Here is a 23,164-nt window from a genome sequence, read left to right as displayed (position 1 = left end):
TAAAGCTGGTAAGTGAATGGTGTGTTTTATTTTTAGATTAAACCCTTTAGGACCACGGGTTTTTCCGTTTTTGCACTTTCGTTTTTTCCTCCTCACCTTTTAAAAATCACAACCCTTTCAATTTTGCGCCTAAAAATCAATATGTTGGCTTATTTTTTGCGCCACCATTTCTACTTTCCAGTGACATCAGTCATTTTACCCAAAAATCTACGGGGAAACGGGGAAAAAAAATCATTGTGCGACGAAATTGAAAAAAAAACGCCATTTTGTAAATTTTGGGGGCTTCCGTTTCTACGCAGTACATTTTTCGGTAAAAATGACACCTTATCTTTATTCTGTAGGTCCATACGGTTAAAATGATACCCTACTTATATAGGTTTGATTTTGTCGTACTAAAAAATCATAGCTACATGCAGAAAAATGTATGTTTAAAATTGTCATCTTCTGACCCCTATAACTTTTTTATTTTTTCACATATGGGGTGGTTTGAGGGCTCATTTTTTGCGCCGTGATCTGATGTTTTAAGCAGTACCATTTTTGTATTGATCGGACTTTTTGATCGCTTTTTATTCATTTTTCATGATATATAAAGCGACCAAAAATACGTTATTTTGGACTTTGGAATTTTTTTGCGTGTACGCCATTGACTGTGCCGTTTAATTAATGATATTTTTTTATTGTTCTGACATTTACGCACGCGGTGATACCACATATGTTTATATTTATTTTTATTTACATGGTGTTTTTTTTTTTATGGGAAAAGGGGGGAGATTTGAACTTTTATTAAGGAAAGGGTTAAATCACATTTATTAACTTTTTTTTACACTTTTTTTTTGCAGTGTTATAGCTCCCATAGGGACTTATAACACTGCACACACTGATTGCCAGCGTTGTTCACTGCAAAGCCATAGCTTTGCAATAATCAGCATTATCGGCGGTCGATACATGCCGGGACAAACCCGATATGACGCGGGGTCACCGCGTGACCCCGCGTTATATCGTGGGAGCCCCGCCAAGGACGTAAATATACGTCCTTGCTCATTAAGGGGTTAAAAGGGTTCTTGCTTATTCTAAATAAATAAATATCTAAAAAATAAATATATATAGTATATATATATATATATATATTATCACAAATTGTGTGCTTTTGCATGATTCACCCCTATGAGGAAGTTGTGTTCTTCTTTCATTGTTTGTTAGTATTGTCCCCAGCTACAATTGCTAAGACAATTCCTTCCCTCCAGGACAATGCATCATCCTCTGCTGTCTCAGGAGTTGTGGCTGGATCTTGTCTCTGAGCCCAAACCAGCTGATTTCACCACCTCTGACCGGCCCCTACAGCCTGCATCACCATCTCCCTGTCATATATACCTTTATTGGGACAATACCACAGGCAGAGATGGAGACAGGAAATGAATAGCAGGATAGGGGGATGTGTCTGATTGCGGGGGATCTAACTATTGCGAACCCTGGGATCTCCTGTACGGGGTTCTGACGTGCTGGGGCCTCCACCTTCTGAGATGAGCGTAAGTGACAGTCCACCCACCCAGCCAATCACCGGCAGAGACAGGGGTCCCATCTCAGCCACGGATTGGCCATCACTTGCGTACTTCTGCTAGGGTGGGGGTCAGAGCGCACCAAGGACAGGTAAGTAATAGGGCCCCATGGAGGAGATTGCAGGGGTCCCAGCTGTAGCATCCCCTGTGATACAAAACTTATCCCCTATCTTGTGGATAGGGGATAGGTTTCAGTTCCCTGAAGTACCCCTTTAAAAACTGGAAGTCTCCACAACAAACATACAGAAAAGAAAGGAATGTAGCATCAATATGTACGCATTTCTAGCCTCTTAGGGCTCTTATTCATAGTTAAAGGTTGATCTGGATTATTTCCTTAGAAAACTAAATCAGAATTTTATGACATATCTAATAGGGGTCACTAAACAATGACATGACTGCAATGTCACAGGACTGACTAACTAACTGACCAGTACTGCCAGTTGACTAATGGATAAAGAACTGGCCAATATGCCTTGTGCTTATGTCCCTCATATCATGTCACCATAGTGGGACTTTCGATACACTGTGGGAATTATTGATCTTATCTCTTAAACAAACCATATGTAGCTCATAGCTGAGCCTTTTGTATGTTAGAAAAATAAGATTGTGATACTTCGGTGTGTGGTTATAGTCTGTATACAGCCAAGGTAAATATGTTATGTAACATGTAAATGGTGATTCTGTTTTACTCAAGTTTAAGTTGTTAAAGCTGAAAAAGGTTTTAAAATCCTAATGATTGATTTTAAGCCATTCAGAAAAGGTAGATGAGATTCTTCCTTGTTTAATATTGCATGGTAGAATGAATGCTTGAATTGCTAGTTGTCCAGAAATGTCTGTAAATAACGCCCATGCCTTGTCAAACGTAGGCTTAACTTAGAGCAGATGATTATGGTACTGGGCTTTGTTTCAGTCAGTTGTATGTGGATTTGCGGTGTCAAAACAGCAGAGAAAGCTTAAGATTAGTATTTAAGACACATTTGCATTGCACTTCAGGACCCTTTTTCCTCATCCTACATCCATGCTGAGTGATACACAACTGATGAATCATATCTATTGTAACATATGATGAATTTAAAAGTTTATGATTTTAATGTACCATTCAAACTAATGGGGTCAAATAGAGGGCAAAAGAGTGTATACAGTCATCAGACTCAGTGTTATACTTTGATTCATTGTCTATTTTATTTTCATATGTTAATATGCACATTTCTCATGAATGTAAAGACTTTTATTATTACCCACCATTACATACTGTGGTGGCCCAGTACGGGAGGTGTTGTCCCGTGCTCCTGCTGTCCTGTCAGGCAGCCTCCTTAAGTGTCCCCAAGGCCCCCTGCACTTGTTCCCCATTGTAAATATGTTTTAACATGTAAAGTGTTATAAAATGGAATGTTTCTTTAAGAGTTATACCAAGTGATATGTCATGTGATTGTTACCCAGGAGGTACCAGTGACCAGGTGATCCCAAGAGTGACCTATGGACTTCCTGTTAGTCTCCCCCATATGGAGCTAGCTTCTCTCTCTCTTTTAGCTCTGCTCTTCTGCTAAGCTGAGGTCCAGTGCAGTCATGCCCAGTGTGTGTGTCCAGAGTGTTGGAGACCTCAAAGTCAAGTCCTGTAGCCACCATCATTTCAAGTAAGCTAAAGTCACAGCTTTATGAGCCAAGTCAGTCCCTGTCCTCTGTCAAGTCTGCATTCGATTGTCCCGTCCTACTACAAGTCCCAGCAAGCCCTTAGGGTCTCTGTGTCACTGGTCCCATCTTTGGGACCTGGCTGAACCGTATAGGCTTTATCAACTGTCTACCCTCAGTAAAGCTACCGTTGTCTGTAACTTGGCATCGGAGTCTTTATTGCCCCCCGTGCCTAGCCCATGATCCAGCAGTATACCTTTAGGTGGTTATAGGCTAAAACACGCCCTGGCGTCACGAATACAAGGGGTTAATGCCATCTGCCTCTATGGTTACAACATCTGCCCTGCACCACACACCCGGCTACCACAACTTTTGGCATCCTATGAACAGGATACAGGTGTGCCCCTTATGCCACAAGTCCTCCCCTAGTCTAAACTGTGTCTAGTATTGTCAGAAAATCGCATGCCGATGCAAATAAAATTTGCGCCAGAAAGTGTACGGGACTTTATCAGTGGAAAGTGTTATACCAGAGGCGCTTGTGAAATAGAGGGGGAGGTGAAGAAAAGACTGTTGTCCACCATTGTGAAACATTTAAGTACTGTGTCGACCATGTGCAAGATCAGATCAGAAGCTATGTTATGTTGTCAAGTATTGCCTGTACCTGCAAGGGTTAAAGATGTGCTGGAGAAGCACGCGAAAATGTCCCACACTGGTCAGCATCCTGTCCCTGGGCATGGAAATCATGTTGCTGTATCGATGCCGAAGTGGAACTGTAAAGATCTGCCCCTTGTTGCCGGGGGAGTGGAAGTCAGCACTGCACCGCTGACGCACTTCCGTCCGGCGGCCATTTTCCTGAAGCCCTGCATAAAAGGAGCAGCTTTGCCAGATTCTCCCAGTTTGCCGGTAGTCAGCAAGTGGAGCAACATGGCGGAACATGCAAACAAGTGTGCAGAGAGTCCCAAGATGGCACTGGAGGCCCGGAAAGTCTCCACTGCACACATGTTTCAAGAGTTAGCTGACTATCTCCAGAAGATCTCCATCGGGGATGAAAAGGCCTGCTACCAAGTCCCGCTGCTCGAGGACGATGGAGACTGATCAGAAAGCATGCAGAGAGTCCCAAGATGGCGCCAGAGACCCGGAAAGTCACCGCGGCACACGTTTCAAGAGTTAGCTGACCGTCTCCAGAAGATCTCCATCGGGGCCGAAGAGGCCTGATACCAAGTCCCGCTGCCCGAGGACAATGGGAATGCTGGCATCTTCCCCGTGTACCATAGCCAGCAATGCTGTCTTCTCACCACTGGACCTTTGAGTCCTCGCCCAAAATCCACACCGAAGAGTCAGAAGGGAGTACCCCGGCTGAGGCCTCTTTCTCTACCCCTCCTTCTACCTCTAGCCCTGAGCAAACCCCCCGGGTCTAGAAGTCTGCTGTAAGTCGCCGGTCACCACTGTTGCCTAAGTGGTTGTTTGGCGATGAGCCTGGACTGATACAATACATGAGGGAGCACCTTCTTCCCCTGCCAGGGAAGTCCCATCCCCCAGTTCCAACGGTCCAGTCCGAGAGAGCCCGAAGAGAAGCCCAGGTGGCTGAGATTGTAGAGGGCCCAAAGAGTGGAAAGATATGGGCCGGAGCTGCCACCAAACGTCAGAGGTACCATCCAGGAGGAGTAGGTCTACATGCCCAAAGTGCCTGTCATGGCACCAAAGTATCTACCACAGTCATCTGTGAATGTGTCCAGGCCTACTCCTGTGGTCGAGGAGGTTTGGCCTAACCAGCGGGCACGAACTGAAGTGCCTCGGCCTACTCCCGAAGAGGAGGTTTGGCCGGCCCAACAGGCACCAACTGCTGCTCCCCAAGTGGCGCAAGCCACTGCAGTGCAAATGGTGGTCACCATCAGCCACACAATTAGAATCCATGTTGTCCCGGGTGAACTGGAACACCTGATTGAGTCCCTTAGATAAGGCACAGTCCTGTGGACCCCATTACATGTCCCAGCCTCGGAAGCAGTCCGACCGGATATTTTTGCTCATTCTTCGAGGACTACTTTAATTAAGAAGGGGAGTATGTGGTAGCCCAGTACGGGAGATGTTGCTCCGTGCTCCTGCTGTCCTATAAGGCAGGCTCCTTCAGTGTCCCCAAGGCCCCCTGCACTTGTTTCCCATTGTAAATATGTTTTAACATGTAAAGTGTTATAAAATGTAACGTTGCTTTAAGAGTTATACCATGTGATATGTCATGTGATTGTTACCCAGGAGGTACTAGTAACCAGGTGATACCAAGAGTGACCTATCGGCTCCCTGCTAGTCTCCACCATATAAGCCCTGGTTGGAGCTAGCTTCTTTCTCTTTGAGCTCTGCTCTTCTGCTAAGCTGAGATCCAGTGCAGTCGTGCCTAGTATGTGTGTACAGAGTGTTGGAGACCTCAAAGTCCAGTCCTGCAGCCACCATCAAGTCAAGTAATCTAAAGTCACAGCTTTATGAGTCAAGTCAAGTCAGTCCCTGTCATCTGTTAAGTCAGCATGGTCTGCATTCAATTGTCCAGTCCTACTACAAGTCCCAGCAAGCCCTTAAGGTCTCTGCATCACTGGTCACCTCATTGGGCCCTGGCTGAACAGTATAGACTTTACCAACTGTCTACCCTCAGTAAAGCTACCATTGTCCGGAAATTGGTGTCGGAGTCTTTATTGCCCCCGTGCCTAGGCCAGGATCCAGCGGTATACCTTCGGGTGGTTATAGCCCAAACCCCACCCTGGCATCATGAATACAAGGGGTTAATACCACCTGCCCCTAGGGTAACAACATCTGCCCTGCACCACACACCCTGCTACCACAATACTAAATTGGAAACTTTTGGGTCAGTAACATTAAAGGGGTATTCCCCCGAAAAACTTCTTATGCCCTATCTAGAGGATTAGGAGATCAGATGTCTGATAACGGGGTCTCGCCGCTGGGAACCCCGCGATCTCGGGTCCGGCAGAGGCAGCGTCTGAAACACGGAAGCTTGGAGCTTCCGTATTCGTGACGTGACACTACGGCCCCTCTATTTATATCTATCATCGTCATGCCTCCTTCCATAGACATGAATGAAGGGGGCGTGGCGGCTGTAGTCATCAGTCATCCACATATGACTGGGGTGCCGCGCCAGAGATTGCAGGGTCCCCAATGGCCGATCAGACATGTTATCCCCTATCCTTCGAATAGGGATAAGATGTTTTTCGGATAAGTACCCCTTTAACTCTTATGTGATTGGGATTTACAGTATATTCCATGTTTTAATCTCAAGTATGTTTCCATTTCTTTGCAGAAACTCAGCAAAATATCCTGATCCAAGGCTACCTTCTCATCAGAGCAACTGGATCTCAAGCAATGCCTCAGTCTCCTCACAGGGCAGTGTGTCCGAAACTGGTATAACTAGACCTGTTAGGTCTTTCTTTGTGCCAACTGCTGTAGTGGAACCAGTGAAAAAGAATTCACCTAACCCTTCAGCTCTTGTACCTACTCTTCACCGAAGGCATGGCAGCTTCAAAAAAAGTATGTCCTAACTTTAACACTGAAGTTCCAAATAACAGTTGTTTGAAAATATTTACTATGGTGGTATTCTATTATCTTTACATGAGATTTCAAGTTTTTTTTTTTTGTATGTAGGTTGACACCCTGGCATGTTGGTGTTCATGTTCTAACTTGCCATGTAGCAGCCTATTTATATATTCCACATACTGTGTATCACAGTAACTTTGTCTTTTCACCTGTAGCTATTTGTGGATCTCAGTTAACGTCTGTATATCATTTTATTTATGAAGTTACATTTGTGGGTCATTGTTTTTATTTTTATGGCTGTGATATTTCTAATCTTGTATTCATCTCAGCTTCCCTAGTGCACATAGCAGTAATGCATTTGTATGACAAGTTTCTATCTCTTTTAAAGTGTACCTGTCATTTAAAAAAGCTTTTATTAACTATAGACAATTACATTATATGTATATTTGTAGTATACATTGGTTAAAAAATGTGTATATTTTTTGGTATAAAATCCTGGTTTGTTTCTACAGCTATTGCCTGTGTGTCCCTGTGCAGAGATGAACTACAGAAAGTGTGGGCAAGTCAAGCAGGGCTCTGTACACTGAGAAGGAGCAGGGCTCTGTACACTGAGAAGGAGTAGGGCTCTGTGCAGTGTGGACAAGCAGGGCTCTGTACACGGAGGACAAGCAGGGCTCAGTACAGTGAGGACAAGCAGGGTTCTGTGCATTGAGGACAAGTGAGGCTCTGTGCAGTGAGGACAAGCAGGGCTCTGTACACTGAGGACAAGCAGGGCTTTGTGCAGTGAGGACAAGCAAAGCTCTTTGCAGTGAGGACAAGCAGGGCTCTGTACAGTGAGGACAAGCAGGGCTCTGTGCAGTGAGGACAAGCAGGGCTCTGTACATTGAGGACAAGCAGGGCTCAGTACACTGAGGACAAGTAGGGCTCTGTGCAGGGAGGACAAGCAGGGCTCTGTGCACGGAGAACAAGAAGGGCTCTGTACACTGATGACAAGCAGTGCTCTGTACAGTGAGGACAAGCAGGGCTCTGTACAGTGAGAACAAGCAGGTCTCTGTACACTGAGGACAAGCAGGGCTTTGTGCAGTGAGGACAAGCAAAGCTCTTTGCAGTGAGGACAAGCAGGGCTCTGTTCACTGAAGACAAGAAGGGCTCTGTGCAGGGAGGAAAAGCAGGGCTCTGTACACTGAGGATAAGCAGGGCTCTGTGCACTGAAGACAAGCAGGGCACTGTACAGTGAGGACAAGCAGGGCTCTGTGCAGTGAGGACAAGCAGGGCTCTGTGCACTGAGGACAAGCAGGGCTCTGTACACTGAGGACAAGCAGGGCTCTGTGCAGTGAAGACAAGCACGGCTCTGTACACTGAGGACAAGCAGGGCTCTTTGCAGTGAGGCTGACTGATGAGCCAGGAGCCTGTACAGAGCCCTGCTTGTCCCTCCTACACTTCCTGTATATTGCATCCGCACAGACACTTACAGGCAATAGCTGCCGGAATAAGACAGCATTTTTTCACACAAAAATATACACATTTTAAGCCATGTATATTACAAATATACATATAATATTATTATACCTTGCTAAAAAAAATAAAGGGAACACTAAGATAACACATCCTAGATGTGAACTAATGCTCTATCGTATGAAATACTTTCGTCTTTACATAGTTGAATGTGCTGACAACAAGATCACACAAAAATTATCAATGGAAATCAAATTCATCAACCCATGGAGGTCTGGATATGGAGTCACACTCAAAATCAAAGTGGCTGATCCAACTTTACAGGCTGATCCAACTTTGATATAATGTCTTTAAAACAAGTCTAATTAAGGCTCAGTAGTTTGTGTGGCCTCCACGTGCCCGTGTGACCTCCCTACAATGCCTGGGCATTCTCCTGATGAAGTGGTGGATGGTCTCCTGAGGGATGTCCTCCCAGATCTGGACTAAAGCATCCGCCAACTCCTGGACAGTCTGTTGGTGGATGGAGCGAGAGATGTCCCAAATGTGCTCAATCGGATTCAGGTCTGTGGAACGGGCGGGCCAGTCCATAGCATCAATGCCTTCCTCTTGCAGGAACTGTTGACACACTCCAGCCACATGAAGTCTAGCATTGTCTTACATTAGGAGGAACCCAGGGCCAAATGCACCAGCATCGTAGGGCTCTCATACCACCCTCATGGAGTCTGTTTCTGACCATTTGAGTGGACACATCCATATTTGTGGCCTGCTAGAGGTCATTTTGTAGGGCTCTGGCGGTGCTCCTCCTTCTCCTCCTTGAACAAAGGCAGAGGTAGCGGTCCTGTTGCTGGGTGGTTGCCCTCCTATGGCCTCCTCCACATCTCCTGATGTACTGGCCTGTCTCCTGATAGCACCTCCATGCTCTGGACACTACGCTGACAGACACAGAAAGCCTTCTTCCCACAGCTCACATTGATGTACCATCCTGGATGAGCTGCACTACATGAGCCACTTGCATGGGTTGTAGACTCCGTCTCATGCTAACACTAGAGTGAAAGCACCGACAGCATTCAAAAGTGACCAAAACGTCTGCCAGGAAGCATAGGAACTGAGAAATGGTCTGTCACCACCTGCAGAACCACTCCTTTATTGGGGGTGTCTTGCTAATTGCCTATAATTTCCACCTGTTGTCTGTTCCATTTGCACAACAGCATGTGAAATTGATTGTCAATCAGTGTTGCTTCCTAAGTGGACAGTGTGATTTCACAATAGTGTGATTGACTTGGAATTACATTGTGTTGTTTAAGTGTTCCCTTTATTTTTTTGAGCAGTGTATAAAAAGTTTTTGCTAATGACAGGTACACTTTAACCTTTGCCTTTGATATATGGGTCTACTAGTACATTATGATCTAAACTTTTCTAACTTGTCTCTCCCTGTTTTATTTTTTGGAGTAAGAAGAATACTGCCACAGATTTTTACTTTCATGGTTACATTTCAGACATGGCTTTTGAACATGTGCATTTACTGCCAGAAACGAGGGTAAACTAATTAATAAAAGAAAGCCAAGGGCTGTCATGAAAGGAAAACTGACAGCGGGGTCACCCTTACTAACATGCTGGTACTGGGTTATTATTATGGCTGTAAAGTAATTGCCATGCCCTTTTTTTTTTTTTTTGCAAATTACAGTTAAAAGAAAAAAAAAACATTTGTGATGAGAAAAGTGTATGTTTTTTCCTAGCAGATGTAGTTTTAATCACATAGCACAATTGTTGGCATAGATCTACCACTGTTCATGACAGGTTTAGGTCTGATTCTCTGACTCTTAGACAGTTCCAAATACCGTATATACTCGAGTATAAGCCATTCCAAATATAAGCCGAGGCCCCTAATTTCACCCCAAAAACCCAGGAAAAGTTATTGACTCGACTATAATCCTAGGGTGGGAAATACATCATCCCCCCATGTCATCATCTAGACCCCCATCATTAACACCCCCGTCATCATCCCCCCTTCATCATCACCGCCTGTCAATCCCTTCTCAGTGGTCTTCAACCTGCAGACCTCCAGATGTTGCAAAATTACAACTCCCAGCATGCCAGGACAGCCATCGACTGTCCGGGCATGCTGGGAGTTGTAGTTTTGAAAATCTGGAGGTCTGCAGGTTGAAGACCACTGCAGCCTTCATCATCATCCAGACCCCCCTTTTGTTTTCTACTCACCTCCCCACAGTGGGAAGGAAGGGGGAGCTGGTCCGGGCCATCCATATTCCAACACCTATGCTGCAGGGACCGTCCGGTGGGGAGGGTTAGTCGTTCTGGGCTGTCCATCTTCACCGGGAGGCCCTCTTCTCCGCTCCGAGCCAGCCCCGGACTAGTGACATTGCCTTAACTACGACGCACAGGGACGTCCGTCCGCAGCAGACGTATGTGACATCCTGGCGCAGTGGGGTCAATGCAGCGTCACTAGTTCGGGGCCGGCCCGGAGCGGAGAAGACAGATGGTTGTAGTTTTGCAACATCTGGAGGTCCGCAGGTTGAAGATCACTGTGAAGGGATTGATAGGCTGAGATGGACGGCCGGGACCATCCCCTCACAGCTAAAGCCAGAAACGTTTTTTTGTTCACTCGAGTATAAGCCGAGGGGGGCGTTTTCAGCACGAAAAATCGTGCTGAACAACTCGGCTTATACTCGAGTATATACGGTACACCAGAAAAATTTTCTGGTATGCGCATTTTTATGATTTTTACTGAAATTTTGCAAACTATCTTCTTTAGTGGTATAAGATATGCCAGTTTTAGTAAATGTGGGCCTATGTGTCAGGATTCGGCAAGCTGGAAGTGGATCCTATGTGTCAGAGAGGGATTGGCGTGGACCGTGTCGGTGGACCGATTCTAAGTTGCTACTGGTTTTCACCAGAGCCCGCCGCAAAGCGGGATGGACTTGCAGCGGCGGTAGCAACCAGGTCGTATCCACCGGCAACGGCTCAACCTCTCTGACTGCTGAGATAGGCACGGTACAAGGGATTAGACAAGAGCAGGGTCGGATGTAGCAGAAGGTCAGGGCAGGCAGCAAGGATCGTAGTAAGGGGCAACGGCAAGAGGTCTGAAACACAGGCTAGGAACACACAAGGAACGCTTTCACTGGCACAATGGCAAAAAGATCCGGCAAGGAAGTGCAGGGGAAGTGAGGTGATATAGGGAAGTGCACAGGTGAAGACACTAATTAAAACCCATGCGCCAATCAGTGGCGCACCGGCCCTTTAAATCGCAAAGACCCGGCGCGCGCGCCCTAGGGAGCGGGGCCGCACGCGCTGGGACAGCACAGACGGGGAACGAGTCTGGTATGCGGATTGGGATGCGCACCGCGAGCGGGCGCGTCCCGCATCGCGAATCGCATCCCGGCTGGGGACATTATCGCAGCGCACCCGGTCAGCGGGTCTGACCGGGGCGCTGCGAACAGGAGAACGCCGTGAGCGCTCCGGGGAGGAGCAGGGACCCGGAGCGCTCGGCGTAACAATATGTACAGGATATCACACCTTAAAATTGTGAGAAACATTTTTGTCCTATAAAACTTACTAAAAAATGTGGCCTGGTTTAAGTCAACAATATTTTGCATATTGCAATGTTTTTTAAATTATGTAAACCTTTTCTTACAAAAAATTTGGAAATGTCCCCATGGCTATTTCATATTCATCACTGAAAAAGCTGATTCATAAAAAATCCAGAAAAAAATTTATACATTGTAATCACCCAAATTAAAAACGGTGTCATCATTTGTAAAGAAAAGGAACAGAACTGTATATGGCTAAGGCTGAATTGACACCACGTTTTTGCAATACAGTTCCCGTACACGTTTTCAATTTGAATACCATACGGAACCGTATTGAAAACCGTATGCATTGACTCTCCATTGAAAACCGTATGCCAAACGATGCATCAGGTTGTGTCCATTTTGCATCCTGGACAGTTTTGTCAGGTTTTTTTTTCCGTACCCAAAACCGTAGCCTACCACGGTTTTTGGTCCAGATGAAAAACCGTATTGAAACGTGTACATTTTTATTTAACATGGGAGTCAATGGGAACCATACAGAACTGTATGTGCGTACGGCTCCATCCGGTTTTCACCATATGGCTTTTGACTTTGCACAGTTTTTTTCTTGGAATTTCAATAAAACAAGTAAAATTTTAACCGTATAGGGATTAAAATTTGTTCACACTTTTTGATACAGTTTAGTCAGGTTTTGAGTAATCGTTTTTTTTTTAATCAAAAACCTGATACGGGAACTGTATTGCAAAAGCGTTGTGTGAATGCAGCCTTAAAGAGATGCCTCTGAGGTGTCCCGGTGTGGAACACACCTGTCTTCCTGGCCTGTCAAGTGGATGTCACCTAACATGTCCACTGCTCAGGTTCACCTGTATAATGCCTTATGATTTATTGTATTGTGTAATATACTGTCAATGCATTTTTATGCTCTTGTGCCCTAAGGGGTGAACTCGTTTGTGTAGGAGGTTACCAAGGGGATCACATGCTTGCTTCAGCCAATTAGGGCTGCGGTTTTGCCGCCCCTAAGTCTTTCTAGACAGGGTGGAGTTAGTTCAGTAAGTGTTCAGGAGCAGAGGAGAGTTGAAGTCACCTTTAGACCTCTGCTGTGAAACTGTGCCTCACCACAAGAGGACAGGCCTAAGAAAATCCAGTTGCAGCACTAATCTGTTCCAGGACCCCCTTTAGAGGGTCCTGCCGACCAGACTTTGTACTGTATAATTCAAGCTCAGGCAAGTCAAGTTCCGAAAGGACAGCAGGAAATAGAAAGCCTCGGGCAACTTCAGTCCAAATAGGACCAGTCTGGAGGTAAGCCATGATACAGGATTCCTAAGTGGAGAGCAGAGTCAGCTGCTCCTACTTACAACATTCAGTCTCATACAAGGTTTGAGGCAAAGACACTGCAGCTGCATTCCCCTCCTCTTTCCCCATCTAGAACTTACTTTTTCTGTTTACTGATTTCTCTGAACATGTACAGAGAGTCACTTTCTCCTAACAAGATGTATTACAAGTTTTATATAGTTTTATACTACATTTTGACATACAAACATTTTGTTTTCCTAGGTATACCTCCCCAGAAGATTGTACAAACTAACACAACATCACCGGCTGTAAGCACCCTGAGTAGACCATCATCAGGCATTGTTCAACCTCAACAGCTGTTCATCAATGCTACTTATTCCAACGTAGGAGCCAGCCCTGATATCCGAGTGAGGCCCAGCTCATTGTGCGATGTTTTGCCCCTCTATAGTAGGCCAGTGGATTATAGGAGGTACTCTGCTGCCAGTTCAATCGCTTTTGAGGCCAGAGAGTTCCCAGTTAAAATTGATTCACCATCAAAACCACCAGCCTCTGCTCCTCCTTCTATACTGGTGAAGCCAGACACAAATAAAAGTAGTTCGGACAAGGTAACTATTGTAAATGCATGAGTAACTTTTATAAATAACACAGTGAATCTAAATTTATGCTTGTTTTTTGCTATGTTTTCTATGCTAGTCTTACTTCAGGTATGGTGGGTCGATACAAAAGACTACTTTCTATATTCTTCTGTAGCATATGTAGAAAATAGAGGGGGTTAGGACCAATTTTTGACAGTTGGAACATACATCATTGCACAAAGTATCTCTTTCTTTATATCAATGGTTTAATCCAGATGTTGCACTTCAACTCCCAGATACAGTCCAAAAATAACCTGACCGGAGTAACTAGCTGACTCCTTCAGGCTCGTTGAAATAAATGAGGTACAACACCGGTCCATCAATAATGCTGCAGCAGCCAGTTTTCAAATTCCCCTGCCTGTTCCAGCTGCCATATGTAGTTTCACAACCGCTGGAGGCACACTGGTAGCGAAATAGGGGTCTACTATGTTATTCCATTTTTTGTTATATTTTTACATATACCCACCACTTTTGACCTCCATTTACTTTTAGAGAATTTTAGCATGTACATTGGGAAGCTTGTGAACCCAGCCTCTCAGTAAACATAAAATAGATGTAAAATAGATGCATAGCTCTCGCTCCTCTGTCAATAGTTTGCTACAATGTATTTATATAGGCAAATCCTATAGCTTTATCAGTATATAAAGGGGTACTCCGGCCCTAAGACACCTTATCCCCTATCCAAAGGATAGGGGATAAGATGTCTGATCGTGGGGGTCCCGCTACTGGGGACCCCCGCAATCACTCATGCAGCACCCACCTGTCTCAGCTGCAGGAAGCGATGATCGCTCCGTGTTTGAATCCTCATGACCACGGGGCCGGAGTATAGTGATGTCACGACCCCGTCCCCTTGTGTCATCATGCCCCGCCCCCTCAATGCAAGCCGATGAGAGGGGGCATGACAGCCATCACGCCCCCTCCCATAGACTTGCATTGAGGGGATAAGATGTCTTAGGGCCGGAGTACCCATTTAGACATTTTACTTCCATGTTTTTTTAAGGACTAGTTGTTTGTGAAGCAAGTCTTCTAAGGCTTCATACATTTATGCATATTATCTAAATAATGCTGCAAATATGCAATTTAAAGGGGTACTCCGATGAAAAACTTTTCTTTTTTTAACCCCTTAAGGACCGGGGTTTTTTCCGTTTTTGCATTTTCGTTTTTTGCTCCTTGCCTTTAAAAAATCATAACTCTTTCAATTTTGCACCTAAAAATCCATATGATGGCTTATTTTTTGCGCCACCAATTCTACTTTGTAATGACATCAGTCATTTTGCCCAAAAATCTACGGTGAAACGGAAAAAAAAATCATTGTGCGACAAAATTGAAAAAAAAACGCCGTTTTGTAACTTTTGGGGGCTTCCGTTTCTACGTAGTACATTTTTCGGTAAAAATGACACCTTATCTTTATTCTGTAGGTCCATACAATTAAAATGATACCCTACTTATATAGGTTTGATTTTGTCAGACTTCTGGAAAAAATCATAACTACATGCAGGAAAATTAATATGTTTAAAATTGTCATCTTCTGACCCCTATAACTTTTTTATTTTTCCGTGTATGGGGCGGAATGAGGGCTAATTTTTTGCGCCGTGATCTTAAGTTTTTAACGGTACCATTTTTGCATTGATAGGACTTATTAATCGCTTTTTATTCATTTTTAAATGATATAAAAAGTGACCAAAAATGCACTATTTTGGACTTTTGAATTTTTTTGTGCGCACGCCATTGACCGAGCGGTTTAATTAATGATATATTTTTATAATTCGGACATTTCTGCACGCGGTGATACCATATATGTTTATTTTTATTTTTATTTACACTGTTTTTTTTTTTATTGGAAAAGGGGGGTGATTCAAACTTTTAATAGGGGAGGAGTTAAATGATCTTTATTCACTTTTTTTTTTCACTTTTTTTTTGCAGTGTTATAGGTCCCATAGGGACCTATAACACTGCACACACTGATCTTCATCATTGATCACTGGTTTCTCATAAGAAACCAGTGATCAACGATTCTGCCGCATGACTGCTCAGGCCTGGATCTCAGGCACTGAGCAGTCATTCGGCGATCGGACAGCGAGGAGGCAGGTAGGGGCCCTCCCACTGTCCTGTCAGCTGTTCGGGATGCCGCGATTAGCCGTGGCTATCCCGAACAGCCCGACTGAGCTAGCCGGCCACTTTCGCTTTCACTTTTAGCTGCGCGGCTCAGCTCTGAGCGCGCGGCTAAAGGGTTAATAGCGCGCGGCGCCGCGATCGGCGCTGCGCGCTATTAGAGGCAGGTCCCGGCTTCACTATAACGCCGGGCCCACCGTGATATGACGCGGAGTTACTGTGTAACCCCACGTTATATCAGGAGAGCAGGGCCAAGGGCGTACCTGTATGCCCTTGGTCCTTAAGGGGTTAAATCAACTGGTGCCAGAAAGTTAAACAAATTTGTAAATTACTTCTATTAAAAAATCTTAATCCTTCCTGTACTTATTAGCTGCTGTATACTACAGCGGAAATTCTTTTCTTTTTGAAACACAGAACTCTCTGCTGACATCCTGACCACAGTGCTCTCTGCTGACATCTCTATCCATTTTATGAACTGTCCAGAACAGCATATGTTTGCTATGGGGATTTCCTTTTACCCTGGACAGTTCCTAAAATGGACAGAGATGTCAGCAGAGAGAACTGTGCTCATGATGTCAGCAGACAGCTCTGTGTTTCAAACGGAAAAGAATTTCCACTGTAGTATTCAGCAGCTAATAAGTACAGGAAGGATTAAGATTTTTTAATAGAAGTAATTTACAAATCTGTTTAACTTTCTGGCACCAGTTGATTTAAAGAAAATAAGTTTTTCACCGAAGTACCCCTTAAACATTGAGGCACGTTTTGTGGCAAAAAAAAAAAAGTAAGGTGACGTGACCAATACTGCACCTTGTGAAAATGTAGTTGTTACGGCTGGAGGTGGAAAAGTGGATCCGCTGGACCTGTGTGGATGATGGCGTGGGCCGTACTATGGAGCAGAGTCTAAGGTGCCTATGGTATTCACCAGAGCCTGCCTCAAAGCGGGATGGACTTACTGCGGCAGGCGGCACCCAGGTCACTACCCGTGATACGACTCGTCCACACAGGTTGCTGAGGTGTAACGTGGCGCAGAAAGGATGAGACAACTCGTAGTCAGAACAAGCAGAGGTCAGGGCAGGCGGCACAGGAGTGTGGTCATGAACATAACAAGGAGGTCAGAGGAGCAAGGTCAAGTCACAGAGCAAGAGGTCAGGTACACGGCAAAACTAAACACTAGAAATGCTTTTGCTCAGGAGCACAAAGATCCGGCAAGGCAAAAGGGGAAGTGCTGACACTTATAAAGTCACCAATTAGCAAAAAACAATTAAAGGCGCACTGGCCCTTTAAGTTTCTGAGAGAAGGGATACAGAGGGAGCAGGAGTGTGAAGAGGTAAGTTATGGGCCAGCGGATGCCTGCGACTGCATCCCGACATGTTTGGCCGCAGCGTAACCCCTAACAGTAGTCTGAGGTTTTCTCAGACTACAGGGGATCAAATAATGTTTTCCTTTATTGTAAAGTCACTAACCTTTGATATAATTCAATTTCCTGTCCATGGTTAGTCTCACATTAAAGCATACCTTTCAGATCCCACAAAAAAAAAAAAGTTATTCAGTACCTAATCTTGACCATGTACATCTTATTTTTATGCCTCTATCACCTATTTATTATGAAAATACCCCTTTTCATTAGATCACAGTATTAGAAATTCTCTCATTGGAAGGGGGCGTGTCCCTCCCTTGTGGTGGTGGGAGGTGATTGGTGTGTCTGCTCATGCAGCCTTGTTTATGAGTTATCTCTTGTCCATGACTCATGGACAAGCCTGATGCTGCTGCAGGACTGGTAAGTGTCCCAGTAGGTATGGGGGACCCCTGGTGGTAGGATTTCCAGGAGCCGTTTTGTTTATTAAATATTCAAACATTTTTAAACAACCATATTTAATTTTCATCAGTAACAACATATAAAATGTTTTTGGATCTGGCAGTGCCCATTTAAGTTACATTAGGTAAATGAAGCATACTTTATATTATTTTGGTATAAAGGTGAATGATTTTCTCTCTTTTTTTTAGCAGGTGAAGACTGTAAGATTCATGAATTTTAGTCCACCTACATTGAAACGTCAGAATTCTCATTTTGATGACAAAGTGGAGCAGTTATCCAACCAGCCAGCCAAGCCAGAGAACTCCTCAACACCAGACACTATGTTGACTATCCCTCTAAGATCCAACCCAAGCTCAGCTCAGCCAGCAGAAGGTCGGAAAATCCAGAAGCTGAAGAATGCATGCAATGACCTAACTCCACAATCAACCTTGTCTTTTCCCAACAAAAAACCTCTAAGTGATAACTCAAATAGGTGGAGTGCAATACATCAAACCCAGGATGTCCTGTCATCTTAGCGCCTCTGCCTTGAGCTCTGCTTTTTTCCTTGCTTGGCACGTTAAATTAGATTCTGTGTCTGAGATTTTCTCTATAATTTTTTCATCAATCCATTTTGTCATTTGAGACAGAGTTACTATGACAAACAAAGGATCACTGACACCTTCAATTATGAATGTCTCTTTTACCCCTTATTCTTATTATCAAGACAGGTTTGTGTCAGACAGCCTGTCATGCTATTCGCCATATGAAGATATATAGCGGAGATTTTTGACACGTTGACTGTGTTATTTTTCTCTTTAGGAAATAAGGTCACTTACTCAACAAAGTGAAAGACAGAAACGAGTTTGATGTTCCCTTCCATAGCTTAAAGGGGTACTCCGGCCCTGAGACATCTTATCCCCCCAATCTTGTATTCGCCACCCACCTGTTTGAGCTGTATGCCGTGGTGCCAGCTCTTAAATAGCCGGGTGGCAACCACGGGGCCGGAGTATCGTGACGTTACGACTCCGGCCCCGTGTGATGTCACCCCCCGCCCCTGCTATGCAAGTCTATGGGAGGGGGCATGACGGGATGCTTTTAGTTTTTTTTTTTTTTTGCCTTGCACTTTTATTGTAAATATTATTGTTTTGTTTTACTGACTATGACTAACACTGACTATGCTGGTCGGGGTCTATAGCACTGTGTAACAGCACGTCTCCATGCCTCCTTATTACACCGTGTGATGACTGAACTCTACTAGATATCTTGTAAAATGCCCATAACTGTATGTACTGTACATTAGTAACAGTGTTAATAAGGAAAGGCTGCCATCCCTTCAAGCCTGCCATCTTAGACTCTAGAGGTGTCTGGCAGCCATCTACTACACACACGTGATAGGTGAAGTTTATGGTTAGCTTCATCTGATCTATTTGCATTGATTTACATGTAATGATTTTTGTAGAAATAATGACTGATCATTTGGTCAAAAATACTTCGGCCCATCATTATATGAACAGAACAGCAGATACTTCATTACTACAGTTGGATCATGTAAGAAGTGGAGGCAATATAAAGCTATTATGGGGGATAGCATAGACTTGTTCTGCAACAATAGTATCTTTTTCTGTTATACTCCAATATATTTCTTATATCTTGTCTGAAGTCACAAACAATGTCGGCTTGTATAGTATACTTGATGTGTAAATCTGGCCTCTTATATGACAGTGCTTATAATATGGTAGTTCTCAACTCTAAATGGTCCCCCACATTACACCATTGTCCTCTCTTTTACATGACTTTGCATGCAAGCATATAGGAAAAGGTCAGTGAAGATTACAAAGGCTGCTGCTTTTCCTTGGCGACATCTGTTATATATACACTGCTCAGAAAAATAGAGGGAACACTTAAACAACACAATGTAACTCCAAGTCAATCACACTTCTGTGAGATCACACTGTGCACTCAGGAAGCAACACTGATTGGCAATCAATTTCACATGCTGTTGTACAAATGGAACAGACAACAGGTGGAAATTATAGACAATTAGCAAGACACCCCCAATAAAGGAGTGGTTCTGCAGATGGGGACCACAGACCACTTCTCAGTTCCTATGCTTCCTGGCTGTTGTTTTGGTCCCTTGTGAATGCTGGCGGTGCTTTCACTCTAGTGGTAGCATGAGATAGAGTCTACAACCCACACAAGTGGCTCAGGTAGTGCAGCTCGTCCAGGATGGCACATCAATGTGAGCTGTGGCAAGGTTTGCTGTGTCTGTCAGCGTAGTGTCCAGAGCATGGAGGCACTACCAGGAGACAGGCCAGTACATCAGGAGACGTGGAGGAGGCCATAGGAAGGCAACAATCCAGAAGCAGGACCGCTACCTCTGCCTTTGTGCAAGGAGGAGCAGGAGGAGCACTGCCAGAGCCCTGCAAAATGACCTCCAGCAGGCCACAAATGTGCATGTGTCCACTCAAACGGTCAGAAACAGACTCGATGAGGGTGGTATGAGGGCCCGACGTCCACAGGTGGGGGTTGTGCTCACAGCCCAACACCGTGCAGGACGTTTGCCATTTGCCAGAGAACACCAAGATTGGCATATTCCCCACTGGCACCCTGTGCTCTTCACAGAGGAAAGCAGGTTCACACTGAGCACATGTGACAGACGTAACAAAGTCTGGAGACGAAGTGGAGAATGTTCTGCTGCCTGCAACATCCTCCAGCTGACTGCCATTAGGTACAGAGAGGAGATCCTCAGACCCCTTGTGAGACCATATGCTCGTGTGGTTGGCCCTGGGTTCCTCCTAATGCAAGACAATGCTAGACCTCATGTGGCTGGAGTGTGTCAGCAGTTCCTGCATGAGGAAGGCATTGATGCTATGGACTGGCCCGCCCTTTCCCCAGACCTGAATCTGAATGAGCACATCTGGGACATCATGTCTCACTCCATCTACCAGCACCACAGACTGTCCAGGAGTTGGCTGATGCTTTAGTCCAGGTCTGGGAGCACATGCCTCAGGAGACCATCCGCCACCTCATCAGGAGCATGCTCAGGCATTGTAGGGAGGTCATATTTCCATGTGGAGGCCACACATACTACTGAACCTCATTTTGATTTGTTTTAAGGACATTACATCAAAGTTGGATCAGCCTGTAGTGTGGTTTTCCACTTTGATTTTGAGGGTGACTCCATATCCAGACCTCCATGGGTTGATATATTTGATTTCTATTGATAATGTGTGTGATTTTGTTGTCAGCACATTCAACTATGTAAAGACGAAAGTATTTCATTCGATTAGTTCATTCATTCAGATCTAGGATGTGTTATCTTAGTGTTCCCTTTATTTTTTTGAGCAGTGTATATGTCTATTGACATCAGCAGTCAAGCTGATGCTTCTGATGCCTGTTTTTTTTTAACCCCCTAAATGTCACGTCCAATAGCAATCATGACAATTAGGAGGTTGTCTGGCAGGTGGCCACCCTTGCAGTGCAATCACTAGGTGCCGATTTGTTACCATGAGTAGTGGAAGTGATGATAAGTGAAGATTGACATTACAAAGTATAAATATATGTTGTACAAGACGAGGGACAAAAAAAAAGAAATGTACAAAATTAAAACTGGATGCGTACTCAGGATTAAAGGTTAATGATGTAGTCCCATTACCGAACTGTGGTTTTACTCCTTGTACAACCTGTGGCTGAGAGCATCTCAAATAGTTGGCTCTGTTGTGGCTGCTTGATTTACACTAGAACCATGATTTCCAAACTTTGGTCCTCCCAGATGTTGCAAAAAAAAAAAAAAAAAAACTACAACGCCCAGTAAGTCCAGAGTTGTGGTTTTGCAATGTCTGGAGGGCCACAGTTAGAAGACCAGTGCACTAGAACACTGTTGAATTATAGGTTTTATTCTTGTCTGAATGTAATATTTGGCCTTGTAATAAAATCAGAAGCTGCATTTGGGGCCCCCATAAGGTGGCATGTTGACCACTACTTATGTATTCTAAATATGCTGCCAATTTTGCTATTATGCACTTAATATTTAGAAAGAATTATGATCTTCCATTTATGGTATTTATGAAATTTTTCTGATGATAAAAATCACATGAATTTATGAATGTATAGTATGTTATCGCTACTAAACTGCACGTCAGTATTGACTTTTTAGTAAAAATAAATCTTTGAATTTTGGATAATAACTTCATGATTAATATTTTTTAGTTGCATAGTTATTTGTGTGGAGCAGGATCATGCACTGTTAGTATGTGTCAAAATGTACAATATCCAATAGCTTTAGGCCTTATTTAGATGGTTTGAATGCAGACACATTTTAGTGTTTGTATTATATAGTTCAAGAGAACTAAACTTAGAATTCTACAAAGACCTAAGTTTGGTGACTGTATCACAGACAGTAGAATGCTGCCATATCATGGCCGTCTGAATGAGGCCTAAGGCTATGTTCACGTGGTGGAATGTCTATACATTCCACAGACAGCAGAGCGCCGGCAAAACATGCTGGCGCAAGGACCGCTCGGAAATGCGCCGTCTCATAGAGGGCAATCAATTTTCAATGTTTAATCATGTTCAATGTTTTTGGGGATGCCGAAATCAGGATTTTAACACACTTGTCTCAGAATTTAGATGTTAAAGGGGTTATAGGGTATTTATTTATTATTTTTACTGTGCTCCTGTAAAATATAAAAAGGTATACGTCATACTCACCTATCCAGTTCCCACAGAGCTCCCATTCCTGTGCCTTCCAGTCCCCAGCTGTCTCTCATGCCTGCTCAGCCAATCACTGACTGAGGTGGGATACTGCTGCAGCTAGTGACTGGCTGAGCAGGCAGGTCCTGCTTGATAGCAGGAAAAAGCAGAGACAGTAAAGGCGCTGGAATGGGAGCTACATGGGATCTGGATAGATGAGTATCACTTATTTTGTTTTCTTGTTATTATTCTGTGACCCAGCCTTTTTTTAATTTATTTATTTTTAATCTGACTCTTGCTTTGCGTCCATTTTTTTAATTTATTTCATTATTTTAGTTTTTTGTCCAAGCAATAAAATAGCAAATAAATACAACAAGTACAGCATTGGATACAAAGCATACATCCTATACCACTACCATCCCCCCCCCCCCCCACACCCCCCATTCCCACCCTCCCATCCCTGTGCGTGGATGGAGGAGAAAAAAAAGTAAATACATAAATACCAAAATTCTAGGATCTAGCTTAAGCCCACAGACACCAAGAATTCTCACACAGCTTTTTCTTTTTCTTTGATTTTCCCACTTTGTATCTTTCAAATTTTTAAACCTGATCTACAAGGTGGAGCCATACCAACCATTCCAATCTCGGTGCTGTGAGGTTCAAACCATTTGCACATTATTAGATGTTTTGCCAAAATGAAGATTTTCAATACAAGAACGTTTAAGAAACCGACCTCTGTTATGTTACCAAGCATTACAGTTTTAATCGTAAAGGGGAGCCGAACATCAAACCTATCCTCATTATACCCAATAACCACTCTCCCAAAAAATTTTACTTGGATAAAATTTACATTTAATATGCCATATATATGGCAAGAAGAGTCATACCTACATTTGATCTTCCAAAGTATTAGGGGAG

At 44.0% G+C, this 23,164-nt stretch overlaps 1 protein-coding gene across 2 annotated transcripts in view; it reads left to right on the top strand.

Moving 5' to 3' along the window:
* SH3RF2 (SH3 domain containing ring finger 2) overlaps positions 1-21,720 on the top strand; it is a 145,578-nt gene extending 123,858 nt beyond the window's left edge. Inside the window, exons 8-10 of one of the 2 annotated variants that reach the window (XM_056574887.1) lie at positions 6,487-6,713; positions 13,274-13,617; positions 17,764-21,720. In XM_056574887.1, coding sequence (XP_056430862.1) covers positions 6,487-6,713; positions 13,274-13,617; positions 17,764-18,090 — 898 coding nt within the window. In that variant the 3' untranslated portion in view covers positions 18,091-21,720. The remainder of the gene's footprint in view (positions 1-6,486; positions 6,714-13,273; positions 13,618-17,763) is intronic. The other variant, XM_056574888.1, reaches the window with a different exon arrangement.
* Positions 21,721-23,164: the final 1,444 nt, after the last annotated feature.

This window comes from Hyla sarda, chromosome 4, assembly GCF_029499605.1.
Source record: "Hyla sarda isolate aHylSar1 chromosome 4, aHylSar1.hap1, whole genome shotgun sequence".
In the NCBI taxonomy this organism is placed as follows: domain Eukaryota; kingdom Metazoa; phylum Chordata; class Amphibia; order Anura; family Hylidae; genus Hyla; species Hyla sarda.
The sequence above is the reverse complement of the archived record's forward strand: the minus strand, read 5'-3'. Positions and strand labels throughout refer to the sequence as shown.